We start from the raw sequence: 16314 nt of genomic DNA, 5'->3' as shown, positions 1-16314 counted from the left end.
TCACTATGGTAACATTTATAACTGGTCTGTTTTCATGGTTCTGCTAAATAACACCTTCCAATAATGATGTGATTCTACTGGAGGTAGAAGCCCATAATTCCGCGGTGTGCAACACCGTGAAATTGGGTACACAGCGAAATTGGGGCCGGATTGTTGAAGTTTGACAAAGGCATGCATTGATGACGCGAATGCAGCTCATATACATTATAATTCTAATTGCACTAAATTATTCATGACTGTATAACAGCAACAATTTTGAAGACAGTGTGTGCTTTTGGTAAAATTGTGGGAGCCCAGCCGTCGTTTTCACAAAACTCTTCCTAACTTAAGATTAATCTTAGGACTTATGACGAGTTAGAGGAACACGTTGCCTTGGATCGGACGAGTTGGTCAAAACAAAAGCGTTTGTAACCGTTTTGTATATAATGCATATGGTTGGAAAGATGTTTTAAAAGTAGAATACAATGATCCACACAAGTTTGCCTCGAAATTGCGTGGTTTTCCTTCTACTGTGAGAACTAACACGGTCGGCCGTTTATGGGAGTCAAAATTTTGACCCCCATAAATGGCCGACGTGTTAGTCGACGAGGTAAAAGGAAAACCACGCAATTTCGAGGCATGTTTGTGTAGATCATTGTGTTCTACTTTTACAACATCTTTCTACCCATATGCATTTTATAAAAAACGGTTACAAACGCTTTTCAAAGACCAACTCGACCGACCCAAGGCAACGTGTTCCTGTAAGTTCCGTATCCTATGGACGTTAGGACGCATTGAACCCATCCTAAGTTAGGACGGGTTACTCGTCCTATCTCGAGATAGGATTAATCCTAGCGTTTCGTGAAATCGGCTGCAATATTCTCACTTGGTGTTGATAAAATAAGCTAAAATTAAAAAGAAATTGCTCCATTTGGTCATCAAAGTCGAAGTACATTTAGGAAGAAAAAAAGATGCGCATTTGTAGCACAAGATTTGGGCTGCCTTCAGATTGCTGCGAAAGATTTTATGCCTGAAATCTGTTATTGGTTTTTTGTATAATGTTGGAATGGAAATAAATGTCTCGAAATTTAAATGAAAAATTAAAAGCTTCGAAGTTCTCTTCCTTGATCCTTACCAAGAAATTATGTATGCCATTGACGTGAAGAGTAAACGAAAATCATACCCTGGCTTTAAGTTATGGTTTAAGACTGTGTTTATTGCAATTTAAATCAGCTTTCGCAAGTCAAACTTGCAAGTGTAATTAAATTGTATAAAATTTCCAGTTCTTTCAGCGGCCGTTTATAAGTAATCCCATCCGCAGGCTGTCTTAAGAAACAGTTTTTAAGAGAGTTAATTTCCCAAAGGAAATCAAATGAGGATAAATGGACAATTAAAATTGTGGTTTATTTGTTTGTTTGCCCTTAAACGCTGTGTCCCAGTCTAGTTTTCACAATGAACTTTGCATTTGAAATGAGACTTTTCTGGTCATGTTTTCTTCAAACGTGCGTAAGTGCGTAGCGTGGCTATGTGCACCTATAATTGTATACTTAAAATGTCACTTTTTAGGCAGAATAAATAAATGCAATTATTGCAACCAAGAAATTTAACATTTTAAGCTGCACTTTAAAACAACTGTTTTTGATCACAACGGAGAACACAATTTAAAGATAGATGATTTAAATCACCATGGAAAACGCAATTTAGAGATGATTTGAATCATCTTTAAAATTGTGTTTTCCTTTGTCCTGAAATAAGCTGTTGTTTTAGTGAGGTCATTTTTTCTTCCCAAAACATGTTTGTGGGCGCAATGGTGTCGCGTTATGTTGAGTTATAATTTAATCGAAGAAAAAAATAAACAATTCTTTCATGCAAAGGGCAACACAAAGTACAGTTAAAATCATATAGACGAACAAAATGTGTGAAGCTGTTTTAATGTTGTTTTTGTAGTTGATGTCGACGTTGTTGTTGTTGTTGTTGTTGTTGCTGCTGCTGCTGCTGTTGTTATCGACGTTGGTGTGGTTGTTGTAAGTGATGTTGTTGTTGTTGTAGTTGTTGTTGGTGTTGTTGTTGTTGATTTTTTTGTTGTTGTTGTTGGTGTTGTTGTTGTTGGTGTTGTTGGTGTTGTTCTTGTTGGTGTTGTTCTTGTTGTTGTTGTTGTTGTTGTTGTTGTTGTTGTTGTTGTTGTTGTTGTTGTTGTTGTTGTTGTTGTTGTTGTTGTTGTTGTTGTTGTTGTTGTTGTTGTTGTTGTTGTTGTTGTTGTTGTTGTTGATGATGTTGTTGTTGATTTTGTTGTTGTTGTTGTTGGTGGTGTTGTTGTTGTTGGTGTTGTTGGTGTTGTTCTTGTTGGTGTTGTTGTTGTTGTTGTTGTTGTTGTTGTTGTTGTTGTTGTTGTTGTTGTTGATGATGTTGTTGTTGTTGTTGTTTTTGCTGCTGTTGATGGTTGCTGCTGCTGTTGGTGTTCTTTTAGTTGTTGTTGGTTTTTCTATTCTTTCATTCGTCTTCGTCCATACACTAACACTTGTTGATGGGAAAAGCGCAAACCGTGGCTCTATATTCATTAACATGTCCGCAGTCAAATAGAATTTGAAGGTACGTTTAAGTTTGTTTTTGACTTGCACCGTTAATAATCCTTTGTTTACACTGCTTAAAAAAAGAAGTTGAGCCAAAACGAAGTTCCCTCAAACTTGGCACAGGCAAAACCCTGATTACCGTAAGATTCCTTTTGACATTTTCTAAATATAGCCAAATACACAGTCTCCTCCTATCTGCCTCACAGCCTTCGGGTCTTTTTAGCTAAAGCCAATTACTACACCGTTCAGAACCCACCGATATCCAGCAAATAGTTTCCTGTGTAAGAGGCGCTGACAAGCCAGCGCAGATGCAATGCTAGACTTGAAACGGAAATGCGCCAGTTGGCTAAAAGTTCGAGGTCGCTCTCAAGTAATCTTTCAAAATACACGGGCAGGCGGCAGGGGTGTTAGAACACTCGGCAGCTCTGCTCTGTAGCTTTTATAATACACTGTTTATAATGATTATTATTTTAGGATAGCCACTTATACTTTGTAGTAGGCTATTTTGGGAAATTCTGCTCTTAGCTGTTTTTATAACGGCGTATTAACATAACTATATGTTTACTGCATTCAAATGTTGAGTTCAATGGAAGCTATACTCCATTATTGTGGACATAATCCGTATGTTTTTGCTGCAGGCATGTTAGCTTCGTTTTTGAAAGGGCAATGCCACTGAGGAATGTTCTCCCAAAGAGGGAATTGTCGTTTCCACTGGAGCATTTTAAAGGAACACGTTGCCTTGGATCGGACGAGTTGGTCTATAAAAAGCGTTTGAAACCGTTTGTTATGAAACGCATATGGTTAGAAAGATGTTTTAAAAGTAGAACATAATGATCCACACAAGTATCACTCAAAATCGCACAGTTTTCCTTTTACGTCGCGAACTAACTAGGTCGGCCATTTATGGGAGTCAAGAATTTGACTCCCATAAATGGCCGACCGTGTTAGTCGACGAGGTAAAAAGAAAACCACGCAACTTCGAGGCATATTTGTGTAGATCATTGTACTTTTACAACATCTTTCTACTCATATGCATTTTATAACAAACGGTTATTGAACGCTTTTCAAAGACCAACTCGACCGATCCAAGGCAACGTGTTCCTTTAAGGGAAACAAGGCAAAGGGGCATGGGGGTAATCGCCTTCGTTGCCTCCGTGTGAAGAATAAGGCTTGAATCAAATGTAACTGCATTAGTCTTTTCAAAATGGGGTCCGCATTATAGGCATGTATACACTGCACTATTCTGAACAAGTTGATCAAAAAAAAAGTTCACTGACTGCACTTCGACGGTCAGCCGTCAAAAACTCGAGCAAGGACGAGTTAAGGCACTCAGGGGTCCCATAAGATACGTTGTTTGTGTACAGTATTATCTTCTGACTTACACGTGGCGGCTAATCTATGCTGAGTATACAACACACTATACATGCAGATTGAGTGTTTACGGGTATGAACAACCTCGGCTAAAGTACATTTTTTGACAATTTGTCTTAAAGACACTGGACTTTTTTCGTAATTGTCAAAGACCAGTCTTCTCACTTGGTGTATCTCAAAATTATTCATAAAGTAACAAACCTGTGAAAATTTTAGCTCTTTGGTAATTGTGAAAGACCAGTCTTCTCACTTGGTGAATCTCAAAATTATTCATAATTGAGCTCAATTAGTCGACGAAGTTGCACGATTTAAAAATGAAAGAAAAAACACCCCTGTCGCACAAGTTGTGGTGTGTTTTCAAATGCCTAAAAAAAGTTTTTTTTTTTATAATATCTAGTAAATTATCTCTTTCTCCAACTCAGGACGAATAACAGATTGAATATGCAAATTTCTCGCGAGGCTGTCCAATTTGTTCAAAACAGCCCCTAGTTCCACTGTATATTATTCAGACCGTGCAACGCTACTCCAAAGTCCGAACCATCTGCCAGCACTGATAACGGAACAAATCTATCTTTCGTATAAAAAACAAACCCCAGTGTCTCTTGAGAGTTTGTATATCTATCTCATTGTGTATGCTAATCGATACTCACACAAAAAAACACACATCTTTATGAGTCCATGATGACTATGGAGACCGGGCGCAAAACAGAACAGGCAACAAGAACAAAAAGGTCTTCATATGGAGATTCCAATGCCTGGGGGTTCTCAGCAAAGAATATCGTCGTATAAAGAAAAAAAGTGCGTTTGTTTAGCTCCCCTGGGTCGAACGCGGTGTATGGCGTTTTTTTTTCCAGGACGACTGTCGGTAATTATCTGCACACACTCGTCCTGGGGAAAAAACCGCCACACCGGGGTCGACCCAGGGAAGCTAAACGAACGCACCCAAAGTCTACGAGAGGTTCTTGCCTACATGGACAAGGCAAATAAAATAAAAATGTCTCCACAGCGATGCAAAGATATAGAATGAGTTTTAAACTTGCAGTCAGTGTGATAAATGTTACCCCCCTCCTTCCCCTTTAACATGCTTTTCAACGACTCACACTATTTTCAGCACCGCCCCTTTAATATATATCATACGAAAGTGTTTGTTTTGGCAAGGTACGTCTGTGAATCACTATGACTGATTTGACCCCATGTGTCGATCGGTGGCCACTGCGCTATTTTGGGTAGCTAGAAACTCATGCAAACTTCCTGAGGTTCGTAGTACAAAACCCACACCATAAACGCTTATCGATTTACTTATCGGCTATAGTAGTCGTAGGTGACCTTTTTATATTATTATCAGGTCGTCCACAGCTGCAGTCAAGATGAATGCAGATGTCTTTAAAGACATTGGACATTATTGGAAAATATCAAAGACCACTTGGTGTATCTAAACATATTATGTATAAAATAACAAACCTGTAAAAATTTGAGCTCATTTGGTCGTCGAAGTTGCGAGATAATGATGAAAGAAAAAATTACCATTGTCACACGAAGTTGTGTGCGTTTAGATGGTTGATTTATGTCCAGATCCAGATCCAGATTTCGAAACCTCGATTCTAAATCCGAGGTCTCAAAAACCAAATTCGTGGATAATTACTTCTTTCTCGAAAACTACGTCACTTCAGAGGGACCCGTTTCTCACACTGTTTATACTATCAACCTCTCCCCATTACATGTTACTAGGTAAGGTTGTATGCCAATAGCTATTTTGAGTAATTACCAATAGTGTCCACTGCCTTTAAGTTTACCGCATTATTGCATTGATGCCTTTATTGACCCAAAATAATAATAGTGGCTTCTATAGTAGTACTCTATCCGTCACTCAATAGGAGACTCAAGGCGCTTTAAATAACATACAGTATTTTCCTGCAAGGTACGTGGAACTGCGCTTGACTGATGGGCAATGTCGCTCAATATGTCCCTAAAACCGCTATCAGGTATTTTCCATCACTTAAACAGATTCCTGACACTTTCACTCATAGTGTCGTGGGAGTTTGAAGGGCTGGGTTGCTCATCTCATACAGAGTTTGTAAATTCAGTCGACAACCGGATGTCTTAGGTAATTAATGACCTACAAAACAAGACATATATCGTCACATACAGATAAGTGTATTAAGCTACAAACTTGGCAAGAACAACACGGCCACACCTTAAAAAAATTCCCCACGCACTCAGCAGAAGAACTAATCTTTACTTGTTGTCGGCCGTGGCATTATTGGAGTTGTGAATGGGCTACTTTCGAACGCTAGGTGGCAGCAGACTAACCGGAATAATTGAGAATGTTTATGTAGTTCTGACACTGATCTCTATTAGATTGGGTAAAATACAGATCAGTGACTTCTGAACATGCCCACAATGTAATAATGCTAACACGGTGTCGGCCATATTGTGTATGGCTGTCTTCTTAGATTTTGCCACTTTCGAACGGTAGGTGGCAGCAGACCTACCGGAAAAATTTGTACTATTAACGTAGCTTTGAACATGACCGTTATGTAATAATAAATATATACAAGTGTATTGTTCTCATCAACAGCCACGCTTTTAAGAAAGGTTGGCATCGAGCTAAAGCTTCGATCTTATTTGAAGCTTCGATCTTATTTGAAGCTTCGATCTTATTTGAAGCTTCGATCTTATTTGAAGCTTCGGTTCATCTAATTCCAGACAATCAAATTGTGAAAACATAATATAATCACAGAAAAGCTTTCACTTTTACATTCACCGTTTGTTTTGTTTCGATCTATTTTATTTATTTCTGTCTCTATCTTTAATTTAATGAAAACTTTGACAACGGGGATGTGTAAGCTTATTGGAATTGCAAGCAGTAGATTTCAATGAATTTGCAACCATGAATTACAGGTGAACATACTTAACAAACAAGAAACTGTCCCCTTCATAGTCAACGATCAAAAACGGTGTCCGACCTCCTTATACAGATATATCCTGCTCTTCAAAAAAACGGGGATGTTGCCGTGAAAAGACACCCAAGAGCGAATCAAAATTAACATCATAATAGTGTTAGAATAACAACAATGTGATCGGCTGGCAAACTTAAGTGTTATTTTAAAACCAAATGGTGTTTATCCTGTGTCCACTCTCTGAAAGTAAAAGTCCAGAGTGAACATTTCACGCTCTTCTCCGAGTGGTGTCAGTTTCGCTCTTTTGGGAGTGAAAGTCAACCCAATCTATGTCACGAGCCCTGTTAAGAGAAATTGGAACAAACTTCCCTCTTAATCGAGTTGACACTACCCGTAGTCCACTCTTAAAAGAGTTGTCCGCCGCCCATGGAAATCAGGAAAGTGGAATGGCGGACGAAACGAGTAGGTTTTTGTTCACTCATTTACATTTAAAACGAAGATTATTAGTAACAACACAACGTGTATGATACGCACGGTTTACAAAAACATGGTCAAATAATCACGTGACACGCCAACACCCATGTTCCAAGTTTAACACCCCAGGGGTCGATTCCACAAAGTTAGTCCTAACTTAAGACTAGTCCTAAGCAATGCTAAGAGATAGGACTGGTCCTAAGTTAGGACCAGTAACTCATCCTAACTTAGGACTGGTCCTATCTCTTACCATTGCCTAGGACTAGTCCTAAGTTAGGACTACCTTTGTGAAATCCACCCCAGTTTTTAAAGTGTACGCGCAGTCACCGAACCAGGTCTAATCATTCATGCATGCGTGGAATTTAATTCGTTCGTGTGCAACCAACATCAACAAAAAAAACGAGAAACTAAAACACTTTGAAATCAATCGACTATCACAATACAAAGTTCCCCCGTGGTGAAATACTTCCCAATTAAAGCCACTGGACACTATTGGTAATCACTCAAGCAATTTAAAGATGTTGGTAGTAAAAAAAAACATTGCGAGAAACGGGTCCCACTGAAGTAACGTAGTTTTCGAGTGAGAAGTAATTTTCCACTCAAATATTTTAATTTGATTTCGAGACCTCAGAGTTACCTTTAAAGGTCTCGAAATCAAGCATCTGAAAGCACACAACTACGTGTGACAAGGGTGTTTTTCTTTCATTATTTTAATATCTCGCAACTTCGACGACCAATTGAGTTCAAATTTTCACAGGTTTGTTATTTTGTGCATATTATGTTGAGATACACCAAGTGAGAAAACCGGTCTTTGACAATTATTACCAAAGGTGTTCGGCATGCCTTTAAATGAAAAAAGCGGGTTCGTTGACGTACTCGGTGCATTCATATTCGAGTCAATGTATTTGAGTATGGGTTACAGCAGACAATCTGATAGCAGGATCTATAAAAGACTGACTGATGAATAACAATGAAGGTAAAACAGTCCCCAGCAGCTTTGAAAACCCCTCTAAAGCAATGACCACCTTTGGCATTTTTGCTTAAACAATACATTATCATAAAAACCTATAGGTAACGAGCAATGGAGAGCTGACGATTTTTTTAACTTGTGAGACACGACTCCCTCTGAACATGGGAGTATTTTTTTATTTCTTTTTAGAAAGAAGTATTGAGCAACTTACAATCTCCTTCCTTCAAAAACGAAGCACACATGCCAGAAATCGCATTTCAGTTTCTACAAAACCTTTAAGGTGTCAATTACAATGTGTGCGTTTTGAGCAAAAGACAACATCAACAACAGCGAAAACAAACCAACAAACATACTCCACAAATAAACGAACGCAGGTTGTTAAAACAAACAACACTCCATGCACAAAATGAATTCCAGTGTTTTCAAAACCCACATAAAAACGTCAACTCAACGAAAGCCGATCGCCCAATCGAAGCGCCCCCAACATGCAACGAAGTTATCACTCTATAGGGGTGTGTATCATATTTTAAGCGAGGGAGTTCTGGGCGGGAACTATATCACCTGTGAATTATGACAAAGGGATGATACAACTTCCTGAACAGACCCACGAGACACACGAGCTGAGCTCCCCCGGGGAAAACAAAATGGCGTGAGTCGCATTCGAAGAGTAATGTTCAACTCAACGAGGCATGTTTTTGCAATGATTTCACGTTGAAATCAAGGCGTGAGTAAAATAAACTCTACGGTATGGAGTTTTGTTTTATACACTCACCATGGCTCGTTCTGAGAAACAATATATTAGACGGCGAGTGTTACATGGCGAAACATCTAAGGATGGCCTAAGCAATAATTGAAGCCAAGTCAAGATGGTCATTGAGGTTATGTTAAATATAAACATTTGCAGTGGACACTGTTGGTAATTACTCAAAATAATTATTATCATAAAACCTTACTTGCTATAACGAGTAATGTGGAGAGGTTGATAGTATAAAAAAGAATGTGAGAAAGAGCTCCCTCTGAAGTGACGTAGTTTACGAGAAAGAAGTACTTTTCCACGAATTTGATTTCAAGACCTCAAGTTTAGAATTTGAGGTCTCGAAATCAAGCATCTGAAAGTAAACAACTTCATGTGACAAGGTTTATTCTTCTTTCATAGTTATCTCCCAACTCCGACGACCAATCGAGCTCAAATGTTCACATATTTGTTATTGTATGCATTTGTTGAGATACACCAATTGAGAAGACTGGATTTTGACAATTATCAATTGTGTACAGTGTCTTTAACTCTATATCAAGAATATGGGTCCCCCCTTGTAAAGCATCCCAGTCTATATGGAACACTTTTGCAATATTTTCAAAGATTTTGTTGTTGCGTTGTTGATTAGTTAACATTCGTTATGCACACACAAATAATAGTATAACTGTAAACAACCTGCCAACATTCAATATATGCTTATTGAATTGAATTTAATCCAGTAAAAAGAGGACCTGTCTATTTTCTTCGATTATTATTTTTATTTTTTTATTATTTGTTTCTACGTAGGCCTAACCATTGTTTTTGTACACGGAACCGGACCGATGATGTTCTCGCTCCGTCTCGGAACACCCGGATCCCATATTGTTAAAATCCTTGGCTTGAGTGAGTTGACTAGACATCTCCCAACAAAACACACCCCAAAATCCTCCAAAGGTTTCCTGGGATTCCTAGAACAAAACAGTATGAGGCCGCGACTGGAAGGAGGAGGGGGTACGCCCCTACACCTAGACTGGATTCAAGTCCCATTCCTATTAAGGTCTCTAAGCATATCGCGCCAACTAGCAAACAAGCCGTATGGGCTAGCAAAGCGCGCTTGCCATCAAAATGTGGGATTAGGACTTGAATCAAGTCTAGGGTACACAATGCCGCACATCGAGCTGCGAAATGAGTTTGACTGTGAACAATTTCAATTTATAATACCTCCGACCTTTCGATAAAAATGTCATTAAGATATAACTTGGTCACGTTTACGTTATAAGGCCATCCTATGTTGATTTGTGTTATCGCCAGGTCGTTCAGGCACGGGTCTTGAGAAAACACAGTAATTCAATTTGAGATACGGGCTGACGATAGAGGATGGTAGGCCTAATAATAAACTTCATTTATACACTTGGAATTGTATTTATAAGAATGTTTTTCCAGCGTGAGTATAGGCCAGTACTCTCACTTGGTGTATCCCAGCATAAGCATAAAATAACAACCTGTGAAATGTTGGGTTCAATTGGTCATCGAAGTGACAAGAGGTTAGTGACAGAAAAAAACACCATAGGGGGCTTTCAGATGCCTACAAAGGTCTTAAGGCCTGAAGTATTTTAATATTAATTTGAGTGAGAAATAACTTGTTTTTCTCAACAACAAAATACGTTTAACTTCAGACGTTTCTAACAACAGCTCTCAATTGCTCGTTACCAAGTAAGTTTTTATGCTAACAGCTAATTTGCGTCAATACCAATAGCGTCCAATGCACTTTTTTTACACGAAATGTTGATTACTGAGTTCAAGATGATTTTGTTATTTTTATGCATTAAACATTGTAAATTTAAAGCTGAATGTGTATGTGAGCGCCTTGTCTATATCCAAAGATATCTTTCAATCAAAAACGGTGGTACGTCAAGCAAAAATTGAAATTCATCATAATTCATAAGGTCATGGCTGGAAAAACAACAGGGATTAGAGGGTCATCGTTGCGGTTAATTGGCCTTTCCGCTAGTCAGTCAAAAATCAACCTTCGACTAAATCCACCTTCGAAATGAATTGTAGGATTTATTACTACCCACCAAACGAAACGGGATAAAGACCATTTGCGTACAGGTTCTAAAGTGCGTGGGGGTGGGTGGGTGGGTGTGTGTGTGTGTGTCGGGGGGGGGGGTGTTCAAAACAAACTTATGTATTAACAATAGCAAGGCCTAGTATTAATAATTAATTACGGCACTTTTTTTTGTTCGAAACGGGATGAGGAAAATATGTGAACACAGGCTTCAAGTTTCAGGTTTCAAATTAGTCAATGCAAACTTCTACGATTTTTGTCTACGTTATTTGTGTTTGTTTAATAAATTATTCAGGCCCTATGACTATTTCTTTAAATTGTACAATGCTTCATGATTTATGCGTATACAGTTGTGCTTATCATTTCGAAAGAACAGACGTTATTATTTCAGCGAAGTAATATTATTTATGACAACGCATTATGCAAACTCTATGCAAAATTGTACAAGGATTTTTATTTTCCGTTACAAAACAGTTCGGCCTACTGATTTTTTCTTACAATTTGTTCATAGGCTATCTGGGTTTTTTTATGGTTTCGAAATACAATCGTCAACATATTGAATTATTTTTTATTAATACAACATTGTAACTCAAACGAAGCAAAATTCGATGATAATTTTTATATTGTCGTCACAATATTAGTGGGGATTAATAGTTACTCACCTTCACATTGCGCTATTATTGTTCAAATCATTCAAAGGCAGCGTCATCATCATATTGAACAGGGAACAAATTATAAAATTTTATCCAAACTCTACTAATCAAAAACTAAAGATACAAGTTTTTTTTTTTTTTTTTTTTAAACAGAGAAAGTGGTGTAACTGTTACATGTTTTGACGTTTTTATCAAATTACTAAATTTGCCCGCAGGCAATCTCGGGTATTCGGTCGTCTAATTGGACGCAAGGGGAGTGCATTAAGGCCAAGCATACGGCTATAAAATTATGGTTGACAATTTTTTTAATTTTTTTTTACAGTTTGCCAAATTACTTATTTCATTATATTTTTGCGTTCCCGATCGTTTGTCACTTCAGCAGTTATTTGCCCCTCGTACATTTCAGTCATCTAACAAATACGCCTAAGCCATAAATTATACATTTGAGACCATCCAAATGCATAGATTACATATACTTTATCCGCTATCTAAACATATATCTTAAAATAATATATTATGAAGTACTTATAATATAATACAATTATATTATTATCATCCGGTAGCCGGGTTCTAACACAATTAATGCTGTTAAAAACTATTAGAGAAACTTGGGAATTTTAGTGACCTATTACAACGCTGGTTCAACACAAAAATCATATATTTTTTTGACATTAAAATAATCGTTAAAGGGAAGGAACACTGTTCGTAATTGTCGAAGACCAGTGTTGTCACCTGGTGTATATCAACATATGCATAAAATAATAAACCTGTGAAATTTTGAGCTCAATCGGTCCTCAGAGTTGGGCGAAAATGATGGAAGAAAAAAACACCCTTGTTGTTCGAATTTGTGTGCCTTCAGATATAGTGAGAAATTACCTCTTTCTCAAAAACTACGTTACTTCAGAGGAAGTCGTTTCTCACATTGTTTTTTACTATCAACAGCTCTCCAATTCTAGTTACCAAGTCAGTTTTTAAGTCAATATTTGTTTTGAGTAATAACCAAACGTGTACCTTCACTTTAAAGTTGAATTTAATAATTTTGCAATAATGGAAATCAATATACACTTCCAAGTTTGCTCTGTAGCCTTTGTAAGATGGGGTTCAATGTGTGTTGAAAGTGCAGGTAAATAATGAAATGGAAAACAAAAAGCGATCAATTGTTGTGTTGTCGGATGCCGAAGCTGAAGCCTTCCTCATTGTCATAGTATTTTAAACAGAATTACAGAATGTTTTTCTTCGTATTTTTACCTGCTAATAGGAAACTGAACTTTTACTTTCCTCGTAGCCGGCCGGAACCATCGGAAGGGGAGATCGCAAATTGTGTGCTTAATTTTCTATAACGGGATACTAAAAGGCTCATTCTTGTATTTAATTTGTATTGTGCTATTTCTTTCTCCATACATGTTTGTCCATTTGGGTGGCTAAATGCATTCACTGTGTTGCCGTAAACATGGTGGGTGAATGTAGGTTAATGGTTTTGTTATACGTGATCAGAATGCTGGATAAAGGAATCCACAAAGAAGTCATGAGTTCCAAAGGTTAACCAATTACCCTTTAAATACTCCAGCCAAATCCATCACGCCAGCTGGCTCTTATGTAACACAACTAAGCAGCGGCAGTGCCCCCCCCCCCCCCCCCCCCACAAAACTCGCGTTAGAGTACCGACTGCACACGCATTAACGTCTAGCCAGCCGTATGGAAAGGGTCCCTGGGCCGGATTTCACACACACAGAGTAAAGACTAGTCTTATCTCGGGATTCCTACCTCCATGGGACGAGTTACTTGTCCAATTCTCACACCATGCCCGCCATTAACTTAGGACTATCTCTCAAGTTATCTCATACTTACTAGTCCTAGGACTAGTCCTAATTTCGGCTTTAGGAAACCGACCACAGGGCCCGTCTTGCGATGGAGCATAAACTACACAAGCACAAACTGTTCCTATAGCTCCCCCCCCCCCTCCCCAAGTCTGTCTGTAAACCTAATACAGCCACATTTCTGGTCAACTTCATGGGCATACAGTACATGGATTCCCAGTACATAAGGAGCTATAAAAATGCTCTGGTTCATACAGGTGCATTTGTCACCCAATACACACCCACCCACCACGACATCAGCATGCCCCCAAAAACACGGTGCCAAGTCCAAACTACTACAGGATAACTCACATACCTTATCCGTTGTCGAATCTGTTGACGGCAGTGTCACTGTGGTGTACGTGCTACCATCATACACAACCTTAGCTTGTTGAAGCTTGCCGTCTGTCGAGTGTATCTTCATATTGGTTCCTTACAAAGAACACCAATAAATGCTTACAGGAAAGTAGACAAACTTCAGCACTTATCTAGAGCGAGATGTAACTAGTTAACGTTGTCCAATGGTTGTATAAATGCACATGCAGGCTACCCACTTACAACACACACCCAACCCATTGATGTGATGTATACGAGCAGTTGTGTGCAACCGTAGCGCATTGTGTGTACACACGTCCACAGTAAAAGATACGGTAGCCCGGAGAGGACATCGCCAACCTCATAAAAATCAGTTGGTGGTGTAAAACTGGAAATAGTAGTAGTACGAGGGCCGATTTCACGAAACTTTATGCAAATGCGTGAGTCCACTTGCGCGACGTTTATGGCGTAAGTTGCTCCATAAATGTTGCGCAAGTGGACTTACGCAGTTAAAGTCACCTGGAAATAGACTTTTTTTTCAAACATAAGAGTATATGCTTACGAACAATAAAACAATTTTTTTTAGTAATTGTTTGTCACGATTTATATGTTTAAAAGATATATTAAGTTGTTTGGGGAAATGTCTTCGCCTACCCATTTTGTGACGTCAATTTCGAGGCCAGACTTTGCCTGCAATGCGTATGTAAACACACGTGCAAAGTACATGTACGTCGAAGTCGTGTGTTGGTACATTTCAAAAAGTGTTTTTCTGCGTTCAGCAGCAATACACCTGGTTTGTATTGCCGGAAAAAAAAATTGAAAACGTACAAACTCACGATTTGGTCCGTTCGTGTACTTTGTAATTGTGTTTACTCTACGCATTACAGGAAAAGTCTGCCTCGATTGACGTCGCGAACAGCGCCCTCTCGGGTTGGGGTCTACTCTTAAATTTGTAAATAACGTAAGAACTGATTTGTTTAAAACCTTAGCTAACTGTTTATTCACATTCCACTCATCAAAACACATATATTAGCGACAAAAGCTTTATTTTGAAAAAATACCACTTCCAGGTGACTTTAAGTACAGTTTCGTGAAATCGGCTGCAGATCTGCACGGTATTTGTGAAACAGAACACTTAAACATAATTGGTTTACCAGGTACGCCAAGCTATAAAATAAACCAACGCTCAATTTCATGTTAATAATATTCATCATTTTATTACAACATTTTAATGATTAAAATAAAAATAATGTTTATTTATAAGTCTATTTAAATAAAATTATTTTGCCATTTCACTGTTTGCTTACTAATTTGTTTCCCCTTCTCCCTTTGTTTGTTGAGGTAGGTTAGCCGTATTAGATTTTATATCTATGCTCATCTAAAAAAAAATTTAAAAAGGGGAAAAAAGAAGAAAAACATCTCTGGAGGCCGAAACCAGGCCTACTCCTCTTGGTGAAAATGCACCTAAACTTAAAAGACCATTTTAAGGGGGCTGGTGAAAAGCCAATATTATGCCCCGAGTTGAACTTGAACCTTTTAAGCTCTAGAGCGACTATCGGGATTTTTGTTCAACATCCAATAAAAATCCATGACCTTGAGGTCTAAACAGAAAATAAAAGATGTTGGTTTGAGTTTGGCGCATCGTTCTCTTTATGTAGTCAAGCACCAACCAGCCAACACGAAGTGCGCCCTCTAAATAAATAAACTGTTAAATTTTCAACTCTTCACGAATCCTTTTGGGGAAAAGCTGTACGTAGGTGTTAAAACTGTAAACTATTAAGGGTTTAATGACGTTGTTGTCACCCCTGAGGTGCGTATTCGATTGTTTGGTGTTTATTAATTGTATGTATTGTTTTAATTAGTTATTCGTGTGCCAATGTTGCATTGACATAACAGGGGACCTTAAAGACTGTGTTCCCACTGGTAATGGAAGAGCCCGCGATGTACATGATTGCAATCATTATGACCGGTGTGAAGGCGCTAATAAGCCAGCAGACGACTGTTTCCAACATCCATATTCCCCTGTAAACGTAAGAAATGGAAAAATTAGTGACAACACTAACAACATGAAATCAATAACAACAACAAATCATTAACAAAGTTGCAGCATTGTTTGTGGATTGCTTGAGGATAAATTACCACAAATTACAACAAATAATGGGTTATGTCAAGACTGAGCTTTTCGAATACCAGAAAAAAAGGGCCTCCCACTAGATATCATTTGTTATGTATTAAAAATGTAATCCGTGAAAACGTTAATGTCGGAAACGTTTTCTAAATTGTGTATATTTCCATCTTGAAAATTGGCTTTCCTGAGAGTCCTTGGCTTCACAACTAAGAGACTACAGGGGTAGCGACGAGTTCTTAAACGGCCGTTTAAAACCGGCGGAGTCGTGGCCGTGTGATAAAGGCCCAATCTGCC

At 38.3% G+C, this 16314-nt stretch overlaps 1 protein-coding gene across 1 annotated transcript in view; it reads right to left on the bottom strand.

Moving 5' to 3' along the window:
- LOC139945443 (integral membrane protein 2B-like) overlaps window positions 1-14175 on the bottom strand; it is a 32857-nt gene extending 18682 nt beyond the window's left edge. The window contains exon 1 of the mRNA XM_071942796.1: window positions 13894-14175. Within this exon, the coding sequence (XP_071798897.1) occupies window positions 13894-14001 (108 nt within the window). The 5' untranslated portion in view covers window positions 14002-14175. The remainder of the gene's footprint in view (window positions 1-13893) is intronic.
- Window positions 14176-16314: the final 2139 nt, after the last annotated feature.

Source organism: Asterias amurensis, chromosome 12 (genome assembly GCF_032118995.1).
Source record: "Asterias amurensis chromosome 12, ASM3211899v1".
Lineage (NCBI taxonomy): Eukaryota > Metazoa > Echinodermata > Asteroidea > Forcipulatida > Asteriidae > Asterias > Asterias amurensis.
This window is presented reverse-complemented; position numbering and strand designations above follow the sequence as displayed.